We start from the raw sequence: 23,548 nt of genomic DNA on the forward strand, positions 1-23,548 counted from the left end.
CCATAAGAAATCATCTCCTATTTGTCCACATTTATTAATAAAATAACTCATTATGCTTTTCCATGGAATATTGTCTTCATTTAAAAACTTTTTTAATGTTTTAATTCTCATGCTTTTTATTCTTATCCATGGATCTATAAGTCCTAGTCCTCCCTCATCCACCTTTCCAATGATTGTGTTATATTTTAGATGGTTTATCATCCCATAAAAACTTTAAAATCATAGTTTTTATTTTCTTATACACCCACGTAGGTAGACTAACAACACTTAAAACATACCACATCTTAGATAGAAAAAGAGAATTTAATACCAGTACTTTTCCTTTTAAAAACAATACTCTCTGTTTCCAAAAACATAATCTTTTTTCCATTTTATTTATAAGTTCATCCCAAATTATTTCTCTAGTTTTAATTTCATCATATCCCAGTGTAATGCCTAAGATCTTTATGTAATTTTTTTGTTCTTTATATTCCCAATTTCCTTGTGGAACGTCTACTTTACCCATCTTCATATATTCAGTTTTTTCTTTATTTTCTTTTGCTCCCGATCCTGGACAATATTTATCAAATATTTCCATAGCTATTCCAACACTTTTAAAATCTTTTAAAAATAGAGTGGTATCATCAGCATACTGGAAAATTTTCTGTTCTGTTCTATTGATTTCTATTTTAAACCCTTTAATTTCCTTTTCTCCATTTATAGCTAAGCCTAAAGGTTCAGCAACTAATGTGTATAATAATGCTGATAAAGGACATCCTTGTCTTATAGATCTAGAAATCTCAATGTAGTCGGTTAAAAATCCATTTATTTTAAAACAACTAAAAATATCTGTATAAAAACATTTTATCCACTTAATAAAATTCTCACCAAAGCCAAATTTCTGTATTATGTCAAATAAATAGCTATGCTCAACTCTATCAAAAGCCTTTTCTAGATCTATGCTGAATAAAAATCCTTCATCTTTTTTTTCTTTTATGTACCAGATTAAATCTCTGATGCTTGTTACTGTGTCTGCTATATCTCTACCTATAACACCATAAGCCTGGTTAGTAGTAATAAGAGTGGGAACTACCTTTTTAAGCCTGTTTGCTAAAATCTTTGCTAATATTTTATAATCTGTATTAAGCATACTTAAAGGTCTATAATTTTGCAAGTCATCTTTATCACCTTTATTTTTATAAATTATTTTAATCATTCCTTTCTTCATACTCTCACTCAACTGTCCTTTTTTAAAAATAGCAATAAAAAGATCTTTTAAAATTGGAATTAAAACATCTTTAAAAGTCTTATAAAATTCGGCGACAAACCATCTAAACCAGGGCTTTTCCCATTACTTAATTGTATTATAGCTTCGTTTATCTCATCTTCAGTTATATCACTATCACACAGTTTTTTATCCTCTTCACTTACTTTAACCTTTATTTGATTTAATAAAAAATCCTTATCTTCTTCATGAACTCCTTTTGCTTTAAACAAAGTTCCATAGAAATCTTTAACTGTTCTTAAAATACTTTCTTTATCTTTGACAGTTTTCTCTTTTGTTGAGAGATTCTTTATCAAATCTGCTTTTTGTCGTGTTTTTTCTAGATCATAAAAGAACTTTGTACTTCTTTCTCCTTCCACTGTATTTTTATCTTACTTCTTATTCTAGCTCCCATACATTTTTCCTCTTCTAATATTTTCAGTTTCTCTTCTAATATCACTATTCTCCTAATATCCATATTTCCTTCTGTTATCTTTTCCATTTCATTCTCCCATTCTTTGTTTAATTGTCTTTCTTTAGCTCTTTTGGCTTTCTGCATTTTCTTTGAACATTCTATTGAAAATCTTTTGGCCTCTAATTTTACATTGTCCCACCACACACTTATTTCTTCCTCATATAACTCATCATTCACACTATTAATAATCATGTTTTCCATTTCAATTTTATAAAAATCATTCTTTAAAAGCTCTGTATTAAACACCCATGCACCTGGTCCTCTTTCAACTCCACTGAAATCCATCATTACATACAGAAAATCATGGTCACTACAGCTAAAAATCTTGTAAAAAATATTTGAAATAAAAGATTCTAATTTTCTTGTACATAAAACATAGTCTAATCTGCTTTGTTTTAAAACTGTATTCACCCACTGTCTTCTTGAGTATTCTCTTTTGGCTCTATTTCTCTCTCTCCATACATCTACATGTTTATGTTTTTCAATCATGTGTTTCATTTCTCTTCTTCCAACATCTGCTCTATACACCATATGATCATCTACATCTATTCTTTCTAAAACAGTATTAAAATCTCCTAAAACAATAACATTATTCCATCCACTCATTAAAACACTTAGATCTTTAAAAAAAGTAACTCTTTCCAAGTCTTAATTTGGAGCATGTATATTACATATTGTTATTTCTTCATCCTTATTCATAATTTTAATAGTTAAAATCCTTCCATAATTATCTTTAAATAAAACATCAAATGTATATCCTATTCCCCTTCTAATTAGTATTGCCATGCCTTTTTTCTTATTTGGGTCATTATTATACAATATTTCCCCATCCCAACATTTTTTTAAATCTTTAACAATGTTTTCATTCCATCCAGTCTCTTGTATACATATAACATCACATTTTTTTGTTAAAGCAATTACATTTTCAAACTTCACTTAGGATGACAGCCCTCTTACATTAATTGAAACCAAACATAAGTTGTTCATTAGAAATATAAAAGAAAACAAGCCATCCAAACACAAGAAAATCCAAATGAAACAATCTATCAATCATTTGTAGTCTTTTTTATGATCTAAAATCTTAGATCAGTTCTGTCAGTTTTTACTTTTGCTTCCTTTCGTAATTTTTGTTTCTTAAGCACTTGCTGAATATTCAATTGTACAGTTTTTCTGCGTCTTCTGTTTATGCTGTCTATTGTTCTGTCTTTAGTCCCAATATTTATTTCTTCATTATCATCATCATCGCTTACCTCTTCCTCAATTCTGCTTTCTGTATTTTCACCTGCTGCTCCATGTTCTTCTTCCATGTCGTGTCCATCGTCTTTCATTTGATGTTGTGCCTCAGTCTCTGCTGTATCTCCTTCATCCTCTTCACTCATGGCCTGCTCCTCTTCTTGTTCATTCAAATCATCCGGTGGTAATTCCTGTACTTCCTCTTCCCGTTCTTCATTGCTTGATTTCTCCATTTGTTTGTTCGTTTCCATAACTCCAGTCTCTTCCTCATCCGATTCACATCTGCACCACAATATTGTCTTTTTGCAGCCTTGGCACCGTGGGGCTTTACAGTCCCGCGCAAAATGCCCCTGCTCCAGACATTCTCTACACACAAATTGTGGGCAGTCTTTTTTTTTCATGTTCAGCACTTCCACATAATCTGCATGTTTTTATCTGCTGATCATGTATGACTCTAAAATATTTTGGTCCTTCCTCTGTGTCAAACTTGACATTGTAAGGAAGAGTCATGACTTCTTTTGGAAATTTCACCCTGATGAACCTTGTTCCATCAGCCACAGTTGTTCCTGGATAATATCTTCTTCTCAGTGGGAGAATTGGAAAAACTCCCCAGTCCACAAGCTTTTGGATGATTTCACTATCTTGAATATAGTTTGGCAAATTTAAGAAAGAAACCATTCTCTCAGTTGCACAAAGTTTTGATATTTGACAGAATTGTTGGTTAATCATTAGTCCATTCATTAAGTGATCACAGTTCGTTTCATTTTCCATAGTTAGTTCATAGTCAAAATTGCATTTTTTCCTCAGTCCAAACAATTTTCCAATTCCAGTCTTATCTTCCACAGCCTTTATAATGATCGTTACAGTGATATTTTCAGGATCTTTCACAGTCATTGTCAAAGTTGTTTCTTTTTTATATTGTCGCTGAAATCTAGCTTGACTTTTCAGTTTGTTTATCATCTCATTTCTATGACTTGTTTGTTGGCTGTTTTCCAAGTGTTCAGCATTTGCTTTACCTTTAGTTTGTTGCATTTCTCCACTTCCTTCTCTACTTGTGTCTGATTTAGTTTTCCTCCTTCTTGCCACAACAGTTGCCAATGTGTCATTATCGTCGATGCCGTTGTTTGAATCTCTTGAATTGTTGTTTTCAGGAGTAGCTTTGTCCATGCTGCCATAGTCCATTTTCAGTTCCAGTTTCTTTACCAAAGTGTCCATCCTTTCAAAACGTTTTAACCCCAAACAGATAACACTGTCTGGGGTTTAACTAAAACTAAACAAAATTAATACAATTTAATTTAAGCAAAATCAAGAAAAAAACAATAAAGCAAATCAAAATGGGAGAGCCTTTCTCTCCCTACTGCCACCTCACACTTCCTTGAAAGCAATGACTCAGTCAAACTCAAGGGGGCGTTGCCAGGGTGGTATGGCCGTAAGCGAAATAGGCCGTCAAGAGTTGGCTATTTAAAACAGGCGCAGCACCAGGGAACGAGCGCAGCTCAGCTGGCATCGACACAGCACCGACAGAGAAACAATGCCCTTGAAGGCGAGAAAAAATAATGGCAGCGAAGCTGTGACACGGGGAAGTCTATCAGCTGCCAAATGAAGGACTTCGAAAAGCTTACAGCACCTGGTATTCCCAGGCAGTCTCCCATCCAAGTACTAACCAGGCCCGACCCCGCTTTACTTCCGAGTTCAGATGAGATCGGGCATTTCCAGGGTGAAAATCAGTCCTTAGAGCTGTATTAATAAATCGCAGTCCAATAAAGGAATTAACTTTTTGGCAAATTCTTACTTTATCCGGTGAAATGAGGATAAATTGAAATATGTGTACTAATTAGGGATGTAACGGTATTGTAAATACCGTCATACCGCAATATTAATTTTTTTCGATATTACCTAAGTCGCATGACTCGGTAAAACTATAGGTCTTCTGAGAAAATTTGCTCAGGCGAATGAAGTGAACGGGAGGTAGCGAAAACTACAATTGCCATCAGCCCATGCTTGACCATCATCCCTTGCGGTCTGTTGTCGCTACAGATCCAGTAATGCGGAAATGGAGTGTGCTGCTAGAAGCGGGGATGAAAAGAGCTGGAAAACTCTAAGGCCCCGTTTACACTAATGCGTTTTAGTTTGAAAACGCATAAGTTTTGCTACGGTTACGCCAACCGTCCACACTACGCCGGAGTTCTCGAGCGCCGAAAACGGAGCGTTTCGAAAACGCTGGAGAAGCCGTTTTCATTCTGAAACGCTGCTTTTCCGTCTCAGTGTGGATGATGGAAAACGGAGACATCTGAAAACGGAAGCGGGGCTGCAGACGTTCGCCTCTCTGATTGGGGCTTTTCCTGAATATTAAGTAGCCTAACACACACAGTTCAGTCCTGCATTATCTCCGTGTAAGTTCAGACTTCGCAATTTTGATCATGGCTGCAGTCTCTTCTTCTCAGTTTGATATGGAAAAGCAGACTATACCGAGGACACGGTAAATCTTCAAAGGGAACAGTGTACTTTATAACTTCATTCACATCACCCTGTCTTCGTTGTTTCACTTTGTCAACAATAAAATGTAAACATGATTTAAGGAACTGCCTATTTTCATTTTAATATAGCAACTTAGACAGCAGACATGTTGAGGCGTCTTGCTGCATATATGAGCGTCATCTTCACTGTGTGGATATTTATAACAAAACGGAGCCGATAACAACTGCCTCCTTTCAATTTCAGTGAAAATACGAAACACACCCTCTCTTTTGCTTTTTTGTTTTAAGAATCGATAATGGCCATTTTAAAAGTATAACATACAATAAGTTTATACATTATAGGAAATAAAGGCAAGCAATCAGTCAATATACAGAATGTACGTGGTTACATTAATCATTAACTTATCTTTGCGCTCAGCCAAAACACGTTACCTGAGAACAAGTAATAGATTCCAATGACCAAAGTCAGGGAATATGTCGTTAGATAAAGACAACAAGATAAATGAAATATCCCGTTTAATAAATATAGTGAGATTAGATCCAGCGGGAGATGCTTGATGAGAAGTCCGACTAGCAGAGCTCTCATCTGGCTAGATGGGCTGAGTGTGATTAAATGTTGAATGTCATGAGTTTTCAACAATACTAAATTGAAACTTTATTTTTTACATGGTTTAATATTTTTTTTGTTATTAAAATTGAAGTTCCTGTTTCAAAGCTTACAGATAGATGGCTAATTTGTATGTCATTGACACTTTTGGCACTTTTTTGGAGTATTTTCATAAGTTTTGTTTTTTCCTGTAAATGATTCAATAAATACCGTACCGTGACATTCATACCGAGGTATTACCGTACCGTGAAATTCTGATACCGTTACATCCCTAGTACTAATATAATGGAATACCTGTCAAATTCACGATTTCTATATCACTCTATGGTCTTCTCACACACACGCGATTGCAAAATGGCGTCAGCGCACTGTAAACGCAATGCAACATGCGGTCTGACTTTAACACACTCTTAAACACACTAACACACTAAATAACAACTATTTTGCAGGTACAACTTGATTTAGTACAACTAAAATCACTTTTAAACTGTTTAGGAATCATAACATACTGTATTTTAATCTTTTTGTTCAAATTTGCTCCTCTATTATTCTGCCAACCGGTCTCGTCTCTGCTCTGTCTCTCTCTCCCAGCAAGCTGGGAGGGGCGGAGCTAACAACCCGCTCCTATGATTGGTTGTTACTTTACCTCAAACTACATTTGTATACATGAATTTTATTTTGTTTATCATATTTATAAAGACTTGTAGATATAATAATAATATGATTATTCTGCTCTAAATAATATTATAAATAAAAATTTTACTATTTCACTAGGGTTACTTATGTTTCTGCAACTATTTTTGGTAAGATGACATTCAGTTTTGCCTGATTTATACTTCTGCGTCAAGTGACCAGCGTAACCCACGGCGCAGGCAACGCGCGTGGCTGTGCATTTATACTTCTGTGCGCTGTCTCTGTTGGTCTGCATTAACACTTCTGAAACACTAGTTGGCAGTGAGGTGTAAATCTTCCTCTGTGTCGAGTTTCTTTGCGGCTTTTTTGCTTTTCCTGAACACTTCCGGGATGTACAAGTGGCTCAAACTCGCTCATTTTGATGCAGGAACCGGCGGACGTGCAACAACTTTAACTATGAGGTTAATACAAAACAAAACTTTCCACCCGGAGCTCCTTCATGGGACTCCACACTTGTAAACAATCGCTCGCGCCATTCGCGCGGCTCTCGGTCCCGCCCAGACTCGTCAGCGCTACCAAGCCAACCAATCACAGAGCTTACGCTACGCGTCGTTGCGACGTGTAGTTACATTTTTTGAGAGGTGCACGTCAGTGACGGCCACGGTGAGGGGCTATGCGTCAGCGCCGTAGCATACACCGGCGTTTTACGCAGAAGTATAAATCAGCCTTCAACCACACGGCCACCGCGTCATGTATTTTCCTTCTTCTCTGGTGGAGGCCTGACTGTGGCACATAATTGTATATGTATGTTTCTGCAACTATTTTCGGTAAGATGACTTTCAGTTTTGCCGTATGAACGAATGATCAAATGAACAACAAAAATGGGATTCGATGGACTCGGCCACCCCGTCTTGTATGTACTCACTTTCCTGTTGGGGGCTGTACTATGGCATTTCTGTATGTATTTGCTGCTATTTTCGGTAAAGATGACGTTAAATTTTGCAACAACATCCTTCAAAACGATAAGAGCGTGCGAGTAAAACACTTTCCACGGAAGCACCGGCCTCTTTCAAACGCCAGAGGATTTGAACGACAAGGATGGGATTCGATGGACTCTTCCACCTCGTCATGTATGTACTCACTTTCATGATGGGGGCTGGACTATGGCATATGTTTGTATTTGCAGCTATTTTCGATAAAGATGACATAAAATTTTGCAACAACATCCTTTAAAACGCTAAAAGAGTGAGAGTAAAAGAACTTCTGCAGAAACACCATGATCTCTCGAAAGCCAGAACATATAAACGACGAGGATGGGATTCGAACCCACGCGTGCAGAGCACAATGGATTAGCAGTCTATCGCCTTAACCACTCGGCCACCTCATCATGTATTTTCCGACTTCTCTGGTGGAGGCCGGACTGTGGCACATAATTGTAAATGTATGTTTCTGCAACTATTTTCGGTAAGATGACTTTCAGTTTTGCTGTATGAACGACAGAGCAAATGAACGACAAAAATGGGATTCGATGGACTCGGCCACCCCGTCATGTATGTACTCACTTGCCTGTTGGGGGCTGGACTATGGCATTTCTGTATGTATTTGCTGCTATTTTCGGTAAAGATGACGTTAAATTTTGCAACAACATCCTTCAAAACGATAAGAGTTGCGAGTAAAACACCTTCCACAGAAGCACCGGCCTCTTTCAAACGCCAGAGCTTTTGAACGACAAGGATGGGATTCGATGGACTCTTCCACCTCGTCATGTATGTACTCACTTTCATGATGGGGGCTGGACTATGGCATATATGTTTGTATTTGCAGCTCTTTTTTTATAAAGATGACATTAAATTTTGCAACAACATCCTTCAAACCGCTAAGAGAGTGATAGTAAAACAACTTCTACAGAAACACCATTCTATCAAATGCCAGAACATGTTAGCAACGAGTATGGGATTCAGACACACGTGTGCAAAGCACAATGGACTAGCAGTCCATCGCCTTAACTACTCTGCCAACTTGTCTCGTATACACCTTTTTCTCTGGTGGAGGCCGGACTGTGGCACATATTTGTAAATGTATGTTTGTGCAACTATTTTCGGTAAGATGACTTTCAGTTTTGCCATTTGAACGACAAGAATGGGATTCGATGGACTCGGCCACCTCGTCATGTATATACTACCTTTCCTGATGAGGGCTGGACTATAGCATTTCTGTATGTATTTGCAGCTCTTTTCGGTAAAGATGACATGAATTTTTGCAACAACATTCTTTAAAACGATAAGAGCGTGCGAGTAAAACACCTTTCACAAAAGCACCGGCCTCTTTCAAACGCCAAAGCATTTGAACGACAAGGATGGAATTCGATGGACTTGGCCACTTCGTAATAAAATTTTCCAACAACATCCTTCAAAACGCCAAGAGAGTGAGAGTAAAACAAGTTCCACAGAAGCACCAGGCTCTCTCGAATGCCAGGACATATTAGCGACGAGGATGAGATTTAAAGAGCACAATGGATTAGCAATGCCAGCTGCTGAAGGATTGTCCATCAATATTTCACAAATGTTGAAGATGAGAGCCAATCGGAGCGATTCGGTCCAACATTGTAGCCAATCACGTTGCAGCATCTCAACATTTGCAGCCAATCGCGGACCGTAATTCTCAACATTTTCAACATTTGACCAATCAGAGTCATGGCAATGGTAAAGTTGGGGAAGGAACCGTTCCAAGATTCACCGCTAGGTGTGCAGTCAAACAGGTTAGTCAGATGTCAATCAATTTTCCGAACTGAGCTGAAGGTACACGAAGGAATAACAGGGTCATCTGGAGGCGGGTCAGAGGTCAAAAAAGTTCCTTGACCTTTAGTGATTTTCGACAAACAGCATCATTTGACAGAGCACAGCATCTTTTTGTTTAAAGTTCAGGATTTTTTTTCTGATAGTGATTTCTTAAAAAAGATAAGAAAATCTACATAATTGCACGTGTTAATGTTTTAGTGTGTTGTATTTCAAATTTGGATACTTTAATTCAAAACCTTTTATTTATAGGAGAAAAAATGTCTGAAAAATTCCACAAAGCCATGTCAGACGCTGACTGGATTTCACGTCTGAAAAAGTTTGCCAGCACAGGAGTTTGGCCATCAGATTAGGGCAACAGGAACAGGCCAGCTCCTCAATAAAAAAAGTGGCTTGAGATTTATCAAAGGGTGTGTATTTCGTTTACATGATATAACGTTTGTTGAAATTTGCTTAACTTGTTAGGCTTCAGTACATTCAGTACAGTATCTATGTAAAACATGTCATACTTGTTTTTAAATAATCATGTGTTTTAAATTGCATGCATTTTGAGATTTACTTCAAATAATTTACTATAGTTTGACCGTTTATGAGAGAGATTTTAAAAGGTGGGGGAATGGATTATGAATGTACAATACAGCATGTGGTTTTAAGGCCTGAAATGTTCCTGTCCAGTTCCTCATTCTTTTTTTTCTAGAGGTAAAGTTGGTTTTATATTTGGATATTCAGACATTCTCCTTAATAATATCATTTCAGAAAAAAATTCTTTGCAAATTCTAAATAGGAAAATCATATTAGCAGACAATGATTAATGATTATCAAAGTACAGCATTGTTCACAGTGAATTAGATAAGTGTTGATATTGTTTTCAAATCATACTTGCATGCTAATTCCGATCAAAAATTCAAAGTAATATGGTAAACAATATAGAGACTTCTAAATGAACGAATGTGCGAATATAAAACCAACTTTACCTCTATCTTTTTCTTTTTGTTTTTTGGAGATACAAACTGTACAATTACATATTAGATAAATATTACACACATTCTAGAAACATAGTTAAATTAATTTACAGAGCTATTTTGTGCTTTATTAAAGGAGTCATTGAGTTAAAATTATTTATTCTATTTTTGCCCATTGCAGTCTCGTGGACAGAGGACCTTGCACTCAAAAAAATGATATGTTGGCTTTAATTAACTTTTTTATCTCAACAGGTTCCACGTAACCGAGTTAAGTTACCTTAAAGAAAGAATATTCATTTGAGTGAACTTAAGTAAGTTACATAAAGGTAAGGTAATGTTGTTTAGTTCAATCAACACAACATTTATAATTAACTTTAATTTATTTACACTGCTAAAAAAATCCTTTAAATTTACTGAAAAATACAGGCAGTGGTTGCCAGGAATTTTCTGTAAAAATACGGAAGTTTTATAGGACTGTTTTAATTTACAGAAAATAACCATATTTCATCAACTGATACAATGCTTAGTTCCCAAAAACCTAGTTTAGCTCACAAAAACGTAGTCATTCAATGCACTAATGTGTTCATGTATGTATAATTAGCAAACAGATTTTCCCTGTATTTGTAACTACACAGTTACTTTTAAACAAAAGAAGATGCAGCACAACATCAGCTATCCTTAGTTTATATTGGACTTGCACACAGATGCTACTATCCTCCACAATGGTACACCATAATAGTTCAATTTATTCTATTTCACTTGTTGGTTTCTAAATTTATTCAACATTTTATTTAATTTGTTAATTTTTGTATTTTTTTCTGTTAATATTTAACTTATTTAATTTTTTAGATTTTTTTATTCCATGTTCATTACTGTTTTGTTGACCAATGTTAAATAAATATTGCATTTATAAATGACTGGTCCTTGACTTTTAAGTCCACTTTGTTTCAGTTTCTGTTTGTCTTTAACATTTTATTTACATTGTTTATTTATATTGTTAATACTGTATTATTAATAACTAATTTATTATTTTTTACATTTTCTACTCTATTTTCATTACTGTTCTGTTGACAATTGTTAGATAAATAATGCATTTATAAATAACTGACTACTCCCTGACTTTTAATTCTATACACTGTAGCTCTATGACATTTCTATAGATCATTTGTACATCAAAATACAGAACAATAATAACCATAAGCATAAGAGTGTGTGTGTGTGCGTGCGTGCATATGTGTGTGAGAAAGAGAGTGTGTGTGAGAGAGAGCTTATGTGCATGTGTGTGTGTGTGACACATGCGTGCGTGCCTCTGTGTGAGTGTGTGTGCATGTGTGAAAGAGAGAGAGCATGTGTGTGTTTGTGTGTTTTCCAGAGATGGGTTGCGGCTGGAAGGGCATCTGCTGTGTAAAAACTTGCTGGATAAGTTGGCGGTTCATCCCGCTGTGGCAACCTCGGACTCTTGGTCCTCCATAATCATCACACTGAAGACTAATCATGCGTACAATTCAGGCTTAAACGTGAATAAATTATATTTTAAACATTTAATAAAATAACAGTGATTTAAAAATGCAATAACATTTTAGTGAGCTGAATAAGCTTATTATAAAGTATTCCAAACTTTACTGTGGCTGTATATTATAGTTATTACTACTATTTGTTGTGCAACATTTTTTTTTTTTTTACATGGGTGGAAACCTTTGTTGAACCCACCTGTTTTTGATGTTTGCTGGGGAGCGATTCTGAATGTCTGGCAACTGTGCAGAGCAAAAAAAAAAAAAAAAAAAGATCACTGTATTAATAATGTCACGCGCAGAATTCCACAGATTTTCTGCAGATTTTTAGCCCATCATTAATTCTATTTAATTTGAGTAAATGTGTGTAAATATATATTTATTCACTTTTTAAATTAATAACAGTAATATTATTGACTAATATGAAAATGTTTATCTGATTTATGTACAATGCAGTTTGTACAGTAATATTTTCTGTCTTTTAGTAGAAATATTATACGAGAGACTTGCTTTGTTTACCAGATAAAGTGGATCTAATTGGATTTGCATTTTAAACATTAAATAAAAGTTTAAAAGATATTATTCTTTGTTTCACATATTTAGGATTTAGTTATGATACTCCCAAAATATTTCGGCAGAAATTAACAGATTTTTATCAAAATTCTTTGCAGAAATAGCAAAAAACGTTGACAGATTCTGTCTGGCCCTACTCATGACTCATAATACATAATGCATATTACAGAATGTCTCATGTCAATATCCATGTAAACCCTTTTTACAATAAACAAGTTAAATTTGGTGTAACTAATACAAATTGTACACAGCATTACCTGGTTAACAACCTTTTATGCTTTGCAAAACATTCTTCATTTGTAAATGCAGGTTTTTGGACCTTCTTTTAAAGTGTGACTTTGAGATTTATTAGACTCATGAAAGGTCAAATAAAAGTATCCTCTTTCAATTTTTATTTAGTTCACCTATCATTGCTGGTTAGTAATAGTATATATATATATATATATATATATATATATATATATATATATATATGCAGACAGCATACAATATAATCTATCAGTCCACATGAGCAGTACAATAACAATATGTATTGCATATTAATAATAATTGGAATTTACAGATAGCTGAAGTCCTTCAGTAGTCTGTTAAGTCCTGGAATTAGCATGTAAGCTAACAAATCAGTCATGTTCTCATTCACAATTGAGACACTGGGTTTCCCATACACAGATTTATTTGTAGTTATGTTTTCACATGAACATTTCTTTAAGGGAAACTAGTTGTTTACAGAAAGTTTAATTGTCTGAATACAGGAAAACTTTTTTATTTTCTAAAATCAGTCCATCAAAATAAATGTGTAGTGTTTTGAAACCAAAGTCTTCTTTTGTTACCCACAACACATCAAGATTTGATCAAGTCAAAATCTCATAATCTGACACAAATCTGATCTGTTGTAATTGGCAAATGGCATTGTGTAGTCTGATCAGGGCTTTATAGAGTCTGCATCAGTCTCTCACTGTCATTGCAAGTTCACACCGGCCGAGTTTAGGTGGATTTTTATTCACCAACAATTATTGTGAAACTGCAGACAAAAGCCCAAAATTGGAGGCAAATCGGTGTTTGTTCAAGGGAGTGAAAATCAAACAATGTGAATAATCAAAAACACAATCTAAGAGTGTAGGAGAGTTTACCCTGCATCTCCCCAAACATTTTCTCCTCCCTAATCTTTCTAATTCTCTTTTCAGTGCCGACCATTTGATTGCAGTGTGCAATGTGCACAAATTTGGTTTTCAGTTCATAATAACTTGAAACACATATAGAGTTATTTTGCTTTCTTGCAAAGAAGAAGTAGAAACTCTCACAACCTGGTACATCTTCACCCCTCTTCAGTTATTGAGTTTAAATCTTCAGGTTCAAAAGGTTTCATTCCAGTAACTTGAGATGTATTCAAGAGTTCACGCTTGTCCCGAGATGCTATTCCATGCTATCCCGGGTGAGAGCCTTAAGCTCCGCTTGACAAGGCCTCATTTTTTCTCTCCATTGTGAAGCTTCATATGATTGATGAGGCTTCTTTTATGTTTAAAGCCCTTTCCACACTCACTGCATCGAAAACGCTCGCCTGAGTGAATCTTCATGTGTTGCTTTATGGAGTCTTTGCATGTGAGACTCTTTCCACACTGATCACATGTGGTTCCAGTGTGACCATTCGTGTGATTCATGAGCCTAGCTTTGGTTGTGAAGCTCTTTCCACAATGAGCACATGCAAACGGCTTCTCTCCAGTGTGACTTATCATGTGGTGATCGAGTGTGTTTTTACATCTGAAACTTTTACCACACTCTGTGCATGTGTAAGGTTTCTCTCCAGTGTGAATCCTCATGTGGATGGTAAGGTTTTGTTTTTGAGAAAAACCTTTCCCACACTGTGTGCAAATAAAGCTTCTCTCTCCAGTGTGAGTTCTCATGTGGACTTCAAGGTTGCCATTTTGCTTATAACTCTTTCCACACTGGAGGCAAGAGTAAGGCTCCTCCCCAGTGTGAATTCTCATGTGCGCTGCCAAGTTTCCTGTAGTATAGAAGCTTTTCCCACACTTTTGGCATGCATACGGCCTCTCTCCAGTGTGAATTCTCATGTGCACTGTTAAGTTTCCTATAGTATAGAAGCTTTTTCCACACTGTTTGCAGGTGTAAGGTTTCTCCCCTGTGTGAACTCTCATGTGAACATCAAGGTTTGACCTTTGACTGAAACTCTTTCTACACCGTTTACAGCTGAAATTACACCCAGATTTGGATTTCCGAGGTCTTCCGCGTGATGAAGTCTTTTTAGTGAGTGTGGGTTTTTCATCAGTTGTTATTTCTTGGTGTTTTTTTTCTTCCATTTCATTCCATTGATGAGTCTCTTCTTTCAGCACCATCAGGTCTTTAAAAAAAGAACAAAAAAAGTGAACTTTAGTATGAAAGCACAAAGTGGTAAGCATGATATGGATTTTTACCCCAAATATTAAAGGGACTCTACTATTTACTCTCCATCATGTGCTTTTAAACATTTCCTTTCTTCTGGAACACAAAGTAAGCCAGCGTTTTTATCACAATATCTTATTTTGTGTTCAACAGAATCAGGAAACTCATCAAGGTTTAATACCACACAATGGAAAGTCAATGGTGAGGCTATTTACATTTTTGGGTCAGAAATACCTTTAAAGAGTTCCTATTATGAACCTTTTTTACAAGATGTAAAGTAAGTCTTTAGTGTTCCTAGAATGTGTCTGACGTTTCAGCTCAAAATCAGATCATATACCTTGCAGAATATTTCATTTTGGAGGTCAGAGAAAAACCAAGCTCTTTTTGTGCCTGTGGCTGTAAATGCAAATGATCAAATGCTCTAGATTACTTATGTTGTGTTCCCTCATGTGCATCTCTTTCTTGGAAAACCTGATTGACACAAATCCTGCATGTTCATAGCAAGTGCGCATAATTCAGCTTATATTTGTGAGTTTGCATTATTGTATATAATTTATGCAAATGTTTTCCGGTACTGGTTTGCAGCTGGACAGGTATCCGCTGTTTAAAGCATATGCTTGATAAGTTGGTGGTTCATTCCACTGTGGCGACCCCTGATGAATAAAGGGAGTAAGCCGAAGGTAAATGAATGAATGAACTTGTGCAAATGCTTAATGCCATGTTTGCTGTAAATTGAAGTGATGAGAATATGGCAAGATGACATACTTTGCTACTGGTATTCATTCATTTGTACTTTTGTTTTTGTTTTCTTGCCTTTGTGCATGTCCTGAGGCTTAGCTGAAGACCTACATGATGACATTTTATATACCTGACAAAATGCAGAAATGCCATTTAAAAAAAAGGTTATCTGCTGTTTGTCCAATCAGGGACAGTGACAATGTAAATATACAAATAATATTGTTAACCCGGTGTTTGCGAATGTGAACTGTCTGTTAATGAACACCCAGGATTATTTTATAACCCCAGGTATAGCATGAGCAGTGTGAAACGTATTTACAGGTAACCCAGGATTCTGTTTATCCAGGGTTAGAATGACCCAGGGTTAACAATTTCAAGTGTGAAAATTCCTAAGAATACTCAGCATCAGCTCTCAGAATAGACGTAGTACAACGACAAACAGCAACATATAAACATTCTCAATCATGTCATAGTGACCTGATCTCATTTGCTATTGATTTAAAACTTACAATTCAGTTGCCTATTGGAGAAATGACCTGGAATAATAAACGGCTATACATGTTCATGACTATACATACAAAGAAAAATAAGAAAATATAACTTTGCAACATCAAGCAGCATTAGGCATGGGCCAGTATAAGATTCTGACGGTATGATAAGCTTGAATAAAAATATCACGGTTTTGAGGTACTGAGATTACTGCTCTAAAATATATTATTTTTAAATGTCTGGGTGGCGAGGCAGTGGCGCAGTAGGTAGTGCTGTCGCCTCACAGCAAGAAGGTCGCTGGGTCGAGCCTCGGCTCAGTTAGTGTTTCTGTGTGGAGTTTGCATGTTCTCCCTGCGTTTGCTAGGGTTTCCTCTGGGTGCTCCGGTTTCCCCCACAGTCCCAAGACATGTGGTACAGGTGAATTGGGTAGACTAAATTGTCCATAGTGTATGAGTGAATGTGTGTGGATGTTTTCCAGAGATGGGTTGCGGCTGGAATGGCATCCGCTGCATAAAAACTTGCTGGATAAGTTGGTGGTTCATTCTGCTGTGGCGACCCTGGATTAATAAAGGGACTAAGCCGACAAGAAAATGAATGAATGAATGAATGTCTGGGTAAAAAACAAAAACTTTATATTACAATATATTTTCTTTTGAGTCTTTTTTCTTTTTTTGTCAGGCTAAAAAATTTAAATGAATCATTGACTTCTGCTGTCTTCATTAGTTTCAAAAACACATTTCTTTACGATTAAAAATGACATCTTTTATCTGCTGGAGATACTGTTGTCGTGAAAAAAACAAACAAACTTAGATATACTGTAGGAATGGTACAGAAGAAAATATTGGCCGTTTTAAAACTTTGATTTTTCCAAACGGCATACCTTGAAAGCAGTTATTGTCTCATGCCTAAGCAGCATAACACTGTTTTTATGATGGATAAATTAATTCTTTAAAAAAAAAAACTCAAGTAAAAAGACTCCAATGGCGCAGCCTGCTGGTACATGAAGAATATGGTCAATACTGACGAATTTTACACTCAAATGTTTGCATATCATCAGCATGCTGTAATCCATTTCTTAAACAGAAAAAGTCATTTTTAGACTAGCTTGTTGGCCAGTTGTAGTCAGTGCAATGCTAAACATTTTTGTTCTACTATAATTTGTTCGGTTTGTCACGCGTCATCCCACAGCAACATCATATAGTTTAAAATACTGTACAATGTTTTATAACAATTATTTGGCCCAGATGAAAAAGATTTTATTTGCTCTATCAAAAAAATAATATAATTTAATACATTTAATAATACAATAATAAATGAATAATAAAATTAAAATGTTTTAGATATTTCTTTCAAATGATTTTAAATACCGTGTAAAATGGCCCAGATGGAAAAGATTTTTATTTGCCCTATCAAAAATATAATAATTTTAATAATACAATAGTAAATGAATATTAAATTTTTTATGTATATATTTTAGATATTTCTAGCAAGATTTAAAATTTTGTGTATTAACAAGCAAGCAATACTTGTATCAACAAACTTTTTTTTTCCAAAATAAACTTTATTTAAAATAAAAAAACAAATGGACAAATGTTTTAAAAGTTTTAAAAACTATAATAAACTAAACCTGTGCAAAACACAGGTCTGTCCAGGTCAATGTCCTTAGCAGTAAATACATGAAGCACGTTTAAACAAATGTTATTGTAAGGAAAATAATTAAAGCATTATAATAAATAATTTAAAACAAGTTAAAATGACCTTTTTGAATAATAAGATAAAATTTTTATTGAGTTGGATTGATGGTGATTGTATGGGTTTTGGCCAGATTGGGTAGAAAAACATGAACCTTAATTAAAGACCAAAGGAAAAATGAAGACTTGTTTATAAAAGATTAAAGACCTACAGCACAACATTTCAGTAAATTTAAGACTCCAAGGAAACCCTGTTTAAACACAATAGCCCTGGTCAATAGTTATTATAATAATGATGTAATTCTAATTCAGATACTATCTGTGAGAACTAGTAACAACTACTAGAAACAAGTTTAAACCCATGAAGAAGTTGATGAAAAAAGGGGAATTGTGATCAACGTGACATATGCAAACATATTCCTGTCTTTCAATGAGTGCTTTTGTGCGTTTAGGAGAACTAGGCAGCACACTCAGGGCTGCAAGATGGATTAAATTTAGTATTCTTATTAATAAAATATATCTGAATGAGGATCAGATGACTGAGTTGGACTTTGAGGCCCCATTTACACTAATGCATTTTCGTTTTAAAATGCATAAGTTTTGCTACGGTTATGCCATCTGCCACACTACGCCGGAGTTTTCGAGTGCCGAAAACGAGCGTTTTGGAAACGCTGAAGAGGCCGTTTTCATTCTGAAATGAAAACGCTGCTGCTGCTCCGTCTCAGTGTGGATGGGGAAAACAGACATCTGAAAACGGAGGCGGGGCTGCAGACATTCGCCTCTTTGATTGGGGCTTTTCCTCAATATTAAGTAGCCTAACACACAGTTTAGTACCGCATCCTCTTCTTGTAAGTTCAGACTTCACAAGTTTGATCAAGGCTGCAGTCTCCCCCTCCTCAGTTTGATATGGAAAACAGACTATACCGAGGACACGGGTAAATCTTCAAAGGGAACAGTGTACTTTATAACTTCATTCACATCATCCTGGCTACGTTGTTTCACTTTCTCAACAATAAAATGTAAACATGATTTAAGGAACTGCCTATTTTAATTTTAATATTAGCAACTTAACAGACAGCAGAAATGCTGAGAGGTTGTGCTGCATTTATGAGCGTCATCTTCACTGTGTGGATATTTATAACAAAACGGAGCCTATAACAACTGCCTCCTTTCAATTTCAGTGAAAATACAAAACATGCCCTCTCTTTTGCTGAATATCAGTTTTAATAATCTATAATAGCCATTATAAAAGTATAACAGACAATAAGTTTATACAATATAGGAAATAAAGGCAATCGATCTGTCAATATACAGAATGTAGGCTACGTGGTTTCATTAATCATTAACTTATCTTTGCGCTTAGCCAAAACACGTTACCTGAGAACAAGTAATAGATTCCAATGACCAAAGTCAGGGAATATGTCGTTAGATAAAGACAACAAGATGAATGAAATAGCACGTTTAATAAATATAGTGAGATTAGATCCAGCGGGAGATGCTTGATGAGCAGTCCGACGAGCAGAGCTCTCATCTGGGTAGAAATGCTGCATCGATTGCCTGAGAGTGTGTGTGTGGTCAGGTGATGTGCGTTTTTAGTCTTTTGGTGTGGACAGAGAGCTGTTCAGAAACGCTCTGTGGAATGCTAGTGTGGACATCGTTTTAAAACTAAAGTGCACTAGTGTAAAAGGGGCCTGAGAATAAAAATCAACCTGTTTGTTCCTGTGGATCTTCCTGTTTGACTCTGAATGTTTCTTCAATCTTCACATCTTCACTCTCCTCTTTAATAAATGCCATCTTGATAACAGTGTGGAGATCAGTCGCTTCAGCAGGAGTTTTTCTCTGTGTTTGGACACTTTATCCTGTTTAAAATGAACAAAACAATAAAAATGTCCTGTTTAAAATAAATAAAACTATGAAAAGAAACATAATAACTTCTCTTTAACACTTAACTACTTAAACAGTTTCTTTATATAAGAGTAATTAACAAAAAGAAATCAGGTAAAACGTTTCTTTAAAACACTTACTACACACTTTTCTGTTACTTTATTTACAAAAAATAGCCCTCGGTTACTGAGAATAAATTAGTACTACGTTGTATAAAGGGTTAAAAATAATATTTCGAACAGCAGTAACATAATTTAGCATCATATAAAAACTAAAACTTTCAATCGGGTTATATCTGTAAACGTTTTAAAACAAACCTTACTCCAGTTGAATTACAGCGCTGACGTGGCGCCGCCTGATGACGTCACACGCCATGCCAAAATAAAAGTCTGTTTTGTTAAGCTTTTTTGCCACTTACTGTTGCAGTCAAGACTAGGGCCAGACGGAATCTGTAGATGTTTTTTGTTATTTCTGCTGAAAATTTGGGTAGACATCTGCGGATTTCTGCAGAATGTTTTTGGGAGTATCCAACTAGAACCTTAATATGGGAAATAAAAATAATACCTTTTTTTACTTTTATTTGATGTTTACAATGCAAATCCAAATAGATTCACTTTATTAGGTAAACAAAGCAAGTCTCTCATATAATATATCTATTAAAAGACAGAAAATATTACTTTACAAACTGCATTGTACTTAAATCCGATTAACATTTTCATATTAGTCAATAATATTACTGTAATTAATTTTAAAACGCAATAAATTTAGATTTACACATCAAGTAAATAAACAGAATTAGTGATGGGGTAAAAATCTGCAGAATTCTGTGAAAAATCTGCAGAATTCTGCGCGTACAGATTCCATGTGGGCCTAGTCATGACTTATAATAAAAATAAATCCTAAATAAAACTAAAGTGAAATATTCAGAGTTTCAGAGAACAGGAAAATGTTAGGAAAGATACTGAAATTCTGGTAATTTTATAACAGTGATTTTACAGATTTCAGAGGAAATCTCTAAATATTAGAGGGAACATAAACCTGACAACAGATCCTATCTACGTCGCAGCGGATGCTCTATAATAATGTAGCAGTTTTGCAAACATCAAGTTTCTATTGAGTTTGTGTCTGTCATATACAGTGCATATTTGACAGAAGCTTTAAAGAGCCTGTGCGGTGACCGTAGAGATTCAGCTCGGACGAGACGCCGTTTAAAGTATTTTTTTTTAGATTTATATATAGATATACATATAGATTTTCATTGCTTTAAATTATTGCAATTTTTTTATGTTTGTAGTTTGTAAATAAAACAAACGTTATAATAGGACCATGTGCATTGCATAGGATTATTCAGTATTTACATTGTTTGGTCGCAGCACTGTTTTTTATATATAGCATTTAGTCATTAAACAATGATACTTTGAAAAAAGTAATTGTAATTTAAAAACAAGCTTGCAATTCTTACCGGTGGTTGTAATATTTCAAGCTTGTTCTCAGACAAGTGTCTGGGTCACTAATACTTAGTATTTCTGGAAAATCCGGGATAAAATTCTAGTAAATGGTGGCACTGTAGAGAAATGGCTTCCCGACAGTTTTACACCACCTAAAAAACAAATTTGTTTTTATTTAATTTATTTATTGACCCTGCTAATCCAACGAGAATACTTTTTTTTTCTATGGTTGCATCTGCATTTTAGTTTCTGTGATAGGCATATTGTATCTTTCTCAGTTAATTCAATAAATGTTGTTCTTTAAACAGCTTAAGCATTGTGATTTTAACCTGTATTTTGACCCTAATAGTAAATTGTTATTATGCACATCTAAAAATCAAATGCATTTTTACTGTAATAAAAATACATGTTGAAATAGAACACAAATAGACAAATGTATTTAATATTCCACAGTTTTATTTTTGAGTAACTGGTTTTCACTATTTTAGCCTATAATTTAAATGTTCTCTCTGTGTGTTTAAGTGTACTGCGTGTGTAGAAGAATTGAATGAATTTATGCTCTTAATGAATGTGTACAGATGAATATTTGTATAAATAAAAAATGATGACAGATTGTGGTGTGTTTTGTCATATATACAGATTAAATTATATTATGTATCCTTTAAAAAAACTGTAATTATGTAATATGTGTTGGTTTGATGTTGAAAAGGTTGTTTAAGCATTCATTTCAACGTTAAATCATTTGGATAAATTATATATTAAATATTTGTGAATTCTATGATGTTCCAATCGACCTAAAATTAACATCATTTCAACGTTAGATAAACCAATTAGGTCGTTTATATGTTGAAAATGCGTGGATTCTATAACGTTTTTTCGATCGACTGAAAATCAGCATTGATTCAACGTTGGGTAAGTAACCAATTGCGACGATTTCAGTTTAGATTTGAATGTAGTGCCTGACGTCGTTACAACATTACCCCGATGAGCAAAACGATGTTAAATCAATGTCGGTGATCAACGTGAATTTGATATCAAAAGAAATGTTGATTTTAGGTTGTTTGAAAAAAATACATTTTGTACTTGGCCTAAAATGTACATTCTTAAATGTTATAAATGGCAGAAATTCACACATAGATTAAGGTACATCTGAACTGTGATTTCCAATAATAAAATCCAAATGTCAAAAAATGGCGTTTATGGCGTTTTGCAACCAAACTCGTCATATACATACAGTTGATGTCAGAATTATTAGCCCCCCTGAATTATTAGCCCCTCTGTTTATTATTTCCACAATTTCTGTTTAACGGAGAGAATATTTTTTTCAACACATTTATGAAATAATATTTTACTAGATGTTATTCAAGACTTATTAGGCAAGTTATTGTATAATGATGGTTTGTTCTTTAGACTATCGGAAAAAAATAAATAAATAAATAAATATATATATATATATATATATATATATATATATATATATATATATATATATATATATATATATATATATATAGCTTAAAGGGGCTAATAGTTCTGACCTTAAAATGAATTTAAAAAATGTAAAAACTGCTTTTAGTCTGGCCAAAATAAAACAAATAAGAATTTCTCCAGCAGAAAAAGATATCAGACATACTGTGAAAGTTTATACTTTTTATAATTATTATTATCTGACTGTGAAAATTACCTTGCTCTGTTAAGCATCATTATGGAAATATTTAAAAATGGAAAAATAATATCAAAAGGGGGGTTCATAGTTCTGACTTCAACTGTACTTGCTTGTTTTTTTACCAAGTTACTTTTGTATTTGCATTTTAATTTATTTTAAAAATAGGATTTTATTTACAGTTATTTATTTAATAGTCATTTTATTTATGTAATATGCATGCTGTGTTAACATAAGAATCCTCTGCCTTTAATACTTTAGTTTTAATTCATTTCAAAATTGTACTTTATTTATAATTGTTTTATTTCTGTCATATGCTTGCTGTGTGTTTCGATGTATATTTTGTAATAAACTGCAATATATTTAAACAGTAAGGCCTTTATCTTTATTAATTACCTGCATCATTTCAGAGAAAACAAGTACAAACTGTAAATTCTAATTACTTTCATTTGTAAAATAGATTATAATAATTTGGTATTTTTTCTCAAGCAATGCAAAGTGCATTATTTATTACATACTACATAAATCCATTTAAAAACCTGGTTAGTGATGGGAAGTTCGGATCATTTTACTGGCTCGGATCTTTGAGTCTTTTTTCTAGTCATTTCGTTCACTTGGTTCAATTTGGCAAAATGTTTTTAAAATTTTACGAATTGCTTCCAAACACATCAAGTCATAAATAGAATACTATAAGAAAGAGAAAATAATAATTCAATGTTTACCTGCACT

At 34.5% G+C, this 23,548-nt stretch overlaps 1 protein-coding gene, 1 long non-coding RNA gene and 1 pseudogene across 7 annotated transcripts in view; 1 reads left to right on the plus strand and 2 right to left on the minus strand.

Annotated features, from left to right (window-relative positions):
• LOC148682375 (uncharacterized) overlaps positions 1-10,786 on the plus strand; it is a 35,239-nt gene extending 24,453 nt beyond the window's left edge. Inside the window, exons 4-5 of the long non-coding RNA XR_015943025.1 lie at positions 7,394-8,789; positions 9,024-10,786. This is a non-coding gene — a long non-coding RNA (uncharacterized LOC148682375). The remainder of the gene's footprint in view (positions 1-7,393; positions 8,790-9,023) is intronic.
• Positions 1-20,081, minus strand: part of LOC141375013 (uncharacterized) — a 30,168-nt gene extending 10,087 nt beyond the window's left edge. Inside the window, exons 1-3 of one of the 6 annotated variants that reach the window (XR_015484186.1) lie at positions 20,031-20,081; positions 19,534-19,683; positions 13,260-14,865 (exon numbers count right to left, since the gene is read on the minus strand). Coding sequence is in view for 4 of the 6 variants with exons in the window: in XM_087250424.1 (XP_087106550.1) it covers positions 13,973-14,865; positions 19,534-19,618 (978 nt within the window). In the remaining 2 variants the exon portion in view is untranslated. Of the gene's footprint in view, positions 1-13,164; positions 14,866-19,533; positions 19,684-19,848 lie in introns of those variants that run through there. The other 5 variants (XR_015484185.1, XM_087250424.1, XM_087250425.1 and 2 more) reach the window with 5 other exon arrangements.
• On the minus strand, positions 4,567-4,680 carry LOC137494170 (5S ribosomal RNA; annotated as a pseudogene).
• Positions 20,082-23,548: the final 3,467 nt, after the last annotated feature.

The sequence above is a fragment of the Danio rerio genome, chromosome 4, assembly GCF_052040795.2.
Source record: "Danio rerio strain M-AB ecotype USA chromosome 4, GRCz13ab, whole genome shotgun sequence".
In the NCBI taxonomy this organism is placed as follows: domain Eukaryota; kingdom Metazoa; phylum Chordata; class Actinopteri; order Cypriniformes; family Danionidae; genus Danio; species Danio rerio.